At 38.6% G+C, this 9,558-nt stretch overlaps 1 protein-coding gene across 1 annotated transcript in view; it reads left to right on the forward strand.

Annotated features, from left to right (window-relative positions):
* Nucleotides 1-6,368, forward strand: part of tafa3a (TAFA chemokine like family member 3a) — a 127,191-nt gene extending 120,823 nt beyond the window's left edge. The window contains exon 5 of the mRNA XM_075462220.1: nucleotides 5,081-6,368. Within this exon, the coding sequence (XP_075318335.1) occupies nucleotides 5,081-5,092 (12 nt within the window). The 3' untranslated portion in view covers nucleotides 5,093-6,368. The remainder of the gene's footprint in view (nucleotides 1-5,080) is intronic.
* Nucleotides 6,369-9,558: the final 3,190 nt, after the last annotated feature.

Consider the following 9,558-nt stretch of genomic DNA (forward strand, 5'->3'; position numbering starts at 1 on the left):
TTTAACACTGGAAAAATAGTGTTGGTCAACACTGTTTTTCAAAGAGCCTCACAAGAAATGGCAAATTTTATATTTTTAAAAGATCAATAAATGCACAATGTTTAAAAGTGAGTAAATGGAGGAACCTGATTTAAGTGTCTGTGCTGACCAAAATGATCATGACGTTTACCATAGTGGAACAGCCCTACTATGTCTACAGGCCAGTGCTACAACTTTAGCAAGCTCGGATCATTTCCATATCCTTTCTCACACCATGATTCCTGAAGATTGTCACATGGAAGGGGAAATTAAATTGCATCTCCCCAAACAGCGAGCACAGGGCCATCAGCTACAGCTGTAAACGGCATAAAAAAATCCCACTAGCACAGAATTTTTGAATGACATTGCTCAGAATACTGATTGTGGGTGGTAATGTCATGCTGATTTTACTTGTGGGACCCCACCAACTGCTAAATGAATGACAGCCATGTGCAAATATTCCCACAGGAGTTCTTATTTTGAGCTCTGTGTGCATGTGTTAGCATGTTTTAAATTTATCACAGAGCATGACAGAAAGTCACAGGTTTCTCTACTTTTTAAAAGGCAAACCAAGAATGAACAACAATCACATGCAGATTATTTATAACAAAAATGATAGATGTGCAAAATACATCTTTGAACATCTTAGACTGATTATGAAAACATCTGACAAAACATATACCAGGAGTAAGCCAACATGAATGATAATACTCATTACGTTTGCATGAGCATTAATGACCATAGTGTACATTCTGTTATATCAGCCTTCTAGCTGCCCAATTGTATGACAACACAGATGTTTTAAAGAAATAAACATGTCAGCTAGAAGTAAGCACACCTTGTACGACAGGATAGCTGAAATTATTAGTTGATTAATAAGCGTCTACAGCAGGGGTCTTCAACGTTTTTCAGGCCAGGGACCCCCAAACTGATGGAGAGTTGGAGCAGGGACCCCCCTACTATTTATATGGCATACAATTGTGTTTTATATTTAACGGGGCCTAGTGCCGTGTATAAACATAGCTACTCTGTTATTGTACATTCAATACTAAGCTATTCAAATAATACACAGGCTAATATATTCATGTTTTTATTTTAAACATGTGCAAGGTACAGGGTGGCCGTGCCACTGCCATTTATAAACAAACATCTTGCATACAACACTGAGCTATTCATATAATCCACAGATTTTAACTTTAAACATGCATGTAGATGGGACAATGAATCCTCAAACCATCTGTGGATGGCACACGTTTGCACACAATTTGTGAGAAAAAACTGTTTGAAAAAATAAATAAATAAATAAAAAAAAAATTTTTAAATGTTAAAAATCGTCTAATCAACCAAAGATTTTGCGACCCCCCTGCAGTACCTCCGCGGACCCTCTGTTGAAGACCTCTGGTCTACAGCCATGACGCCATGGCTGTTTGAAGTAGTTGAATGTGTCCCAGTCACACAGCACAGTAGCTAACCTTTTTAAAGGTATTTGTTATCGGACAAATAGAAAATTTGAGCAGATACAACCCAGTCTTGCGCAAAATGTGAGATAGTCACGTAATGACTGATGCATCACATTTTTAGGCAAAAAGTTCACATTTGGGGGTCAGAGGGGATAAAGGATGACACTAAACGGCCGACTGTCAGTGTGGGAGAGTCAAGCTGGAGTCCTCACCGGTAGTGCCCTCAAGTAACTTATTTTTGTAGGATTAGTGTTCTTGCATCCAGTGTTCCCATAAATTGTTGTTGTTTCACCACTGTTGTACACATAACAACTTGGCTCAGGCTATGTATTAGAAACATGACATGCTGAAGGTTATGTATTTAAGATGAGACAGTCAAGAAAACATAATGTATTGCTTTAACACTCGAACTACCAAGGCAGTCATTTTGACTGCTTTCAAAATTTGCAACGTCATAACTTGGTTTACAAAAAACCTATGTACCAAGAAGACCCTGACTTTTCCTAAATATGTGTATATTTTATTCTAACATTATTTTATCATTAAAATTTCAAAACGGAAAAGAGATCTGAGTATTATTACCTCGAATGACCATAGCAGTCAAATTGACTGCATGCTTTTTACATGGGGTGTCATATTTTACTACTTGTTACATTTTCCCGCTCTTTCCCCTGCTCTATTGTCCGTTTGTTTTTTATGCTCTGTGAAGCTAAAACCTAGTTATAGCTTCACTCTAAACCCTAGAGAGACAAAAAATGACAAGTAGAAAGAAAATGACAGTTATGGAGAATCTTCCCAACAAAAGCAAGGTGCAGCTTCATCCTAGCCTGGCTGACGCGTCCACAATCTCGATGAGATGGTGGTCTGGGAACTAGGTGTGCATTTTCTCGTATTTGAGGCGTGGTTTACGAATGCCTAGAGCCGTTTATTGGGCGCTACAAATGTCCATCAAATGACGTCAGGTTCTTCCCATGCTGCTTTGCGCGCGATTCATAGCCAATTGTATCACTTATACCAGAGGACGACAGAAATTCGACGAGGAAGAAGAAAAAAAAGTAAAATAAAAGTAAACTTGTGCTCTAAGCTACTTAAATTAACAACAAAGTAGGCCTATATGCTATAATCTACATGAATTTTTATGTTGTAGAGTTGTGAATCTATTTTGATAATGGAGAAATTGAGCAGCCTTGCTTTGTTGTCTACAGTAGTAGATCAACCCTCATCTTACTTTGAAGCTCACAGCTCCCAGAAGTGACGTCAACGAAGCTTTAGCAGCAGAGAAGCTATCAGGCTTGTGTTGATGATAATAATAAACTCCTGGACTATGTACAAACTTCCAAATGCATCGTTTTGTGAGTACAGACCATATTTGTACTACTGTAGAAGTTTGGTGTCATGACATGTGATTTTAGTGTGGTAATTTTGGAGATACTGCCAGGGTCCGTCAGCGCTTGTACTAAGCTATTCGGGATAACTCAGTAACTCAACTGATGTTCAGCCAAGATCGGAAAAACTTCGGGTGGGCTACTTGCCTGGATGTCACGGTTCAAATGACCCTAGGATGAATCTACTCCGAAACTTTTCTAAGGCTGCGTCGAACGGTAACGTTATGTCCGCTGTCATGTTGGATTAACACTCTACAAGCTTCGGTGTAGCGCATGGACGTCGTCATCGTCTTGCTGCCCCCCCCCTGTTCTGTGATTGGTTCCCAAACTCTGGCAAAAACAAGGGCGGTGGTTTCCAGGCTGACTTTGCAGTGAGAATGAAATCGAGCGCAAAGCAGCATGGGAATTCCCAGGCTAGCTTCATCCAGTAATAGCTGGCAAACCTGATAAATTTAGTATTAAGTTCTGGCTTGCTGCTGATGTTGATACCAAATATATGCTGAATGCTGCGCCATATCTGGGCAAAGATGAGACACGGAGGCCAGAACAGCGACTGGGAGACAGCGTGGTGTTGAAATTGGCTGAGCCGTTCCTGGGGAAGGGGAGAAACATCACCACTGATAACTTCTTTACTTCCCTTGAACTTGCTAAGGCTCTAAAGGCCCAGAAAACAAGCCTGGTTGGTACAGTAAATCAGATCAGACAAGAGCTTCCTCCATCTGTAAACGAGCAAAGGGCCCTGCACACTATAGAGGTGCTGAAATGTGACCCTAAGAGTCTTTCAATGCAAACCAAGAAAAATGTTTCCATTCTAAGCACTGTCCACACAGCTGTCAACATCACAATTGGCCGCAAGGCTAAACCGGAGACTGTGACATACTACAACAGAACCAAGGTTGGAGTAGATGTGCTTGATCAAATGGCAAGGAAATACTCAGTGAAAGCACCTACACGAAGATGGCCAGTGGCGGTGTTTTATAATATTCTTGACCTGGCTGCCATAAGTGCTTCGATCCTGTTCAGTAAATGCACTGATGAGATGATGTCATGGAGGAACTTCATAATGCGACTGCTTTGCTCCGAACACATGACAGCAAACCCAGACAAATGGTGATGCAAGAGCCCTGGTTGGAACAGCAGAAGATGGAGAGGAGAAGGCAGTGCCAAGTGCGAAGAAAGTGCGATAAAAAAAAAAAAGCAAAGGATACTTGTGTCAAATGTCACAAGGTGTGTGGGAGCTGCACCTGTACCAGGTTACCTGTGTTGACTGTGAGTGATTGTGAGCCATAAGCAAAACAAGCATCATAACAGAGTGTCTTCAGCTGGCTGGCAGCCATCACAGCATTTAGGAATGTTCATAATAGTTCATCATTTCCATTGTTAAGGTCTAATGATGACACCAACCTATTTTGAAAGCAGGATACATTTGTTTTTATTTCACAGAGAACATGGTTGCAGTTCGAGTTTGCATGTGTAATTGCAGAGAAGTTATGTTGTGTCAATTAAATAAATAAAACACTCAATAATTATAGTTTTAATTTAGTGTCCTGATGTGTTTTTTACCAATTCCACCAATTTATTCTTAGATCTAATGATAATCCAAATTATATACAAATAATGACATGTCATTCTAGTAGTTGCAGAATTCTGGTAGACCGAGTGTTAAAACAAACCAAACACTGTGATGACGTCCGGCATCAAAATATCCTTTTCCTGGATTACTGGCTGCCGAGTGCCACACCTTCAGCTAAACTCACACACCAGACTTCCTGCTAAAATACATTTCTTTGAAAGCATAACAGTTTTCTGTGGGCTGGCTGATCATGGTGTGTGAAAATTCTTGGGATATCCGGTGTTATTCCAGTTATGAGTGCATGAATGCCAGATTTCAAGGCACTTACTTGGATAATCATTGAGATTTTTCAGTCTAGACTAAAGTGGGGCATTAGAATGTCAAAATCAGCTCTAATCTTTGAGTATTTGCTGTGTTTATAATAATAGAGTAAATACATTTGATTTAAAGATGACAATAAAGAGTTCTGACAACTGGTGACCTGTCCAGGTTGTACCCTGTTTCTCTCCCAATGGTATTTAGGATAGACTCCAGCCCCCTGTGACCCTGAATAGGATAAAATGGGTATTGAAAATGAATAGTTTACTAATTTTATTCATTTATCCTATGTTTGCTTACTTGTTTGTCTTTTTCTTTGTTTCTAGGTCACCCGATAGTCGTGTGTTTCAAGGACAACCTTATTTGGAACCACACGTTGTTTCTTTGACCAACACAGTAGGACATTTTTGGACACCATGTGATTTAGGGATTGGTGGATAAAAAAAGGGACCAACACGGACAGTATTAACGGTCATTCCAGTGAACAAAAGGAGGAAAAAGTACCAGGAAACATCAATTGAGACTATATAGCCAAACAGATTTCGGACTTTTGATTTAGCATCAACAGTAGCTGTCTCTGAGCTCTGCCACCCACCAAATCTCTCTTTGTATTATAGCTCTATTCCTATGGACTAAACAAACTCAACCATGAAGATATTTATTGACTTAAAGACTGTGGATTAACCTGAAAAAAAAAAATCATCCTTAAAACAAAACCATGTGATGTGAAACTTTTGTGCTAATTTCTCGCCACAAGGAGCCCTGTGACTCTTGATGCGTATCTGTGTGGAAGATCCTAAGCGTTTCCATTCTTTTTAGCCTTATGGAGCAGATATCTCTTATGTTTCTTTTAATTGATTTCAGAGAGTCTGGCTTTTTTTTTTCTTTTTAAGTTTATTAGGAAGTCAAGTCCTCTTTTTAAGACAAAAGAGAATGCCACAATAATAAAACCCAGAAAAGATGTTATGATATTTGACTTTGAGTCACCTAAGGTTACATAGCTAAGTTTTGCCAAAATGTTTCAATGGTACCTGTTGTTTTCAAAGCCTGGTGACTACTATTCATTACAAATGTCAGTATTATCTCAATAAATCTAACTCAATGAATATTTATGTGAAGAAAACTTTTGATTTTTTTTTTTTGTTGTTGTTGTTGTTGTGTGGTCTGTGTTGCTCACCAGGTCATAGTGCTGTTTCAGCAGGAGCTGTTGGGACTTAGAATTAGCACACCAAGCAAATAATCTGTCAGAGAAAAAAAAAAAAATCAGTGGGAGGAGGATAGCTCACAGCTAATCGGGGTAGCTCTCATGGTAAAACTGAAATGTGAATATCAGCAAATGCAAAAATAGGCCATGTTCAAAAACACAAAAGGGAAAATTTCACCACACAATATCCCTTCAAATGAACAGACTTCACTAAAAGCCATCTGAAATCTGGCCAAGTGAGAGATGGCTAATTAGCACCCTAAAACAACCCCAATCCTATTTGATCCATTTCCCAAACTAGATGTGGGCGTCATCCAAGTCTAAGTTTATTGTATTATATTCATGGTTTACATCAGAAACCAAACTGTGCTAACTTTTATTCCTTTTTGGTCCCGATTACATCCCATAAGGTATTGTTACTGTGTGCCATTAAAATAAATAAACCTTCTGGAAGAGGTTGGCTGGGTAGCATGATAGGAAAGTAAAAGATAATGGATGAATGGAAAAGATTATTTAGACCCGGTAGCAATGCCAGCCAGCTGAATCAGTGGGATCCAAGGGTAAATAAGATGTCCATCTATTGTGTTGCATATAATGTGGTTACCATCATTACTGATATCAACATGAAGCTCTATTCCCTTCTCTGTTGGAGCCAAACAGGTTAGAAAAAGGCCTCTGATAGGAGGCAGGAAAATACTGTGTTCATATTTTACCTGCATGTGACAAACACCGTAGGGACAGAAAATCATAGTATATAATGCACAGGCTCCTCCTCTGACATGATAATAAATACATTTTTGAAATGTAAAGTTCCTGTGTAGCAATCGTGTTCATAAATACAAGACAAACATCTCCATTCCATCTGTGTAATACAATCAAAGATTGTAATACAATCAAAGATTGTATTACACAGATTCTACAAAACTCTTCTTTGAACAAACATATGTTAAACTTACTTAAATTCGCTCATTGTAGCAGAGAAAGCATTTCACCTAATTGTAAAGAGGGTAAACTCCAAATAAACCATCACTTTATAAGCAATTTCATATTTTCTAAGTCAATTCCTGCTTGTAATTGAAACTGTACATTCACCACAGAATGCCGCTTATGCTAAACACAATTAATTAAGCAGAAATGTAGAAGGCTTGCTCCCAAAGATCAGACCCTCGGGATTGATACTGAAGGGGAGGAATGAGGCGGGCTGCAATGGTCCAGGTTGCGTCTTGTTTGGTTAGAAATCATTAAATTACAGTAATGACTAATTTCTCATTCCTGCATACGACTCACGGGAGACCACCATGGATTTAATAAAGAGCTGGCGATGAATTACAAACATTGAACGGCAGAGAAAAGGCTACGTGATTATACAGAGTAATTCAAAAGTGCATTAATAAAACAATACAGAAACATTGCTAAATCATTTGAGATAAAGGCTATTTGCATAATTCATTAAGATTAATCAGACCAGGCAATCTACCACAGTGCTCCGAGGAGCAGAGAGAGAAGACGTGACTCCAGTCCCCTGGAAAAACCCTTTCTATCTACAAACAATGATACAAATCTACCCTTGGATCAGAGAATTAACCTCTCTGCACTTTATAGCCCCTACAGTGTTGAAGCACAATCCTTCAGTCATCTACCTTTATGTCGGCTAATATTCTATTAATAATGAAAGATCTTTCATACCGGAGCTCCGCTGGGTTTTTCTCATAAAGGACTTTCACAGTAGTTGAATAGATATTCTGCGTGTTTGGAAACCGTAGCGTGGATATGACGTTTGGCAGTTTAGTGCATGTCTTTTGACTTCTGCGTGTCATTCTCAGCTGTATAATGAAATGGAAAGAGTTACCTCACGACAGGTATGTTAACTGTCACTAACCAGGGTTAACTTAAAAAGGGATTTTCACTTTTTTTCATTTGCTCTGGCTCAGTTCTTGATATATATATTTTTTTTATTCCAAACACTAAACTAAAAACCCTCAACTGTTTGTCCACAGCACATATGTGCAGAAGTACAAGCAACATCTTGTCAAATTTTCTTCAGTTCAGGCACTGGAAATGCATTCATTTCAGGGATTCGTTGACTTTAAGGCCATGCTGATTTTATTGTGTAGAGATAGGTGCAACCTGCGTGCAAACAAATTGTGAACATGTGGAAGACTTATGATTCATACAACCTTGTGAAAAGGTTGTAAGAAACTAAGCATACACCCAAACTTCCCCTTAATATAGTCTGATCCTATTTTAAACTCCTCACTTTTAACCTGGTGTAGAAGAGCTGAAGATAAAATCATGAAACTTGGTCCAACATTGTTTGGTAATAGATTTCCTGAAAAGAAGATTTTCATGTGGATACACTTTTTTAAGTGCATTTAAAACAACAACAGAAAAACATCCTGTATAACTATACATGGAGGATTAAGAGGTTCTAATTATGGTACAAATAACACATTTATACTTAAATGTGTTTACTGTGTACAAATGTTGTACAATGGCACAACCTTGGTGTGATACACAAAGGAACTCAGCTTAAAAAATGTTCAATTAGAAAAAAAAAGTTGAGCACAACAAAGACTTGTTTGTCATTTCCTGATGACAAAACTACTTTTCACATTGGTAGCGTTTGCCAACTCAATGGCACAATGAGTAGTTTTTTGATAATTAATGAAATAATTTTTTTTTGAAGACATTCAATAGACTCGTGATGTCCCACAGAATAGTTGTGACTATTGCACTTACAGTTTTAAGTGAATAAACCTTAGAATGAACCCCTTGGTCCTGAAACTCTTGCCTTTGTATTTTTATTTTCTTTCAAAACTCAAAGTCTTCGGAATGATGAAGGCAACAGAGCCCGAGAAACCCTTATTGCCCTAACTGTTATCGGAGCATTGCACCAAAGAAATGTCAGAAATGAACGTGTCTGCCTGGATGTCATGTTTCCAACACTGCCCATCAGAAGTAGACCCAATAAAGACAGTATCCTTGACTACTGCCGAATTATTTGACCTGGGAATAAATTCAAGGTGCACTCTTTCACTGGGGTGAGTGGGTTTTGTCCATTGTTGAGCTATATAACTGTGGCCTGTAAAAGTAATCTAGAGGGAATTTGTGCGTGTGTGTAAACAATGTGGGCAGTAAAAGTAGCATAAGTGCTAAGTGAGGTTGCCGTGAGGATGACTCACTTCTTTCACAAGTGCGGCTTTATTTTTCTGCCAAAGCCTTTGAAGCCAAGGGTAAAAAGTTGTCTCACACAGGAATGACATCTGTGTGCACACAGCTTAAGCTGGTTGCTTTAAACTTAAGTTGCCCTCCAATGAAAATCAAGTATTTAATATGCATGTTCATGAGTTGTTTTCTTTTAATTAGCTAACTTTGCCATCAGTGCTATGGCTGGGGACTTTGCTTTAAATCATAAGAGCACCACCCACAGTTATGAACAGTTTACAATCAATTTGTACAAACTATGAGAAACCAATGAAATAAGAAGTAAAAGAAAAATAGGTGGAGTAAACAGTAGAAGATGGAAGTTAATTTCCTTTTCAAATTACAGCAGGCCCTTTCGCTGACCCAGGGATATTGTGATAATACAGTGTGGGAGCT

The sequence above is a fragment of the Odontesthes bonariensis genome, chromosome 3, assembly GCF_027942865.1.
Source record: "Odontesthes bonariensis isolate fOdoBon6 chromosome 3, fOdoBon6.hap1, whole genome shotgun sequence".
Taxonomy (NCBI): Eukaryota; Metazoa; Chordata; class Actinopteri; order Atheriniformes; family Atherinopsidae; genus Odontesthes; species Odontesthes bonariensis.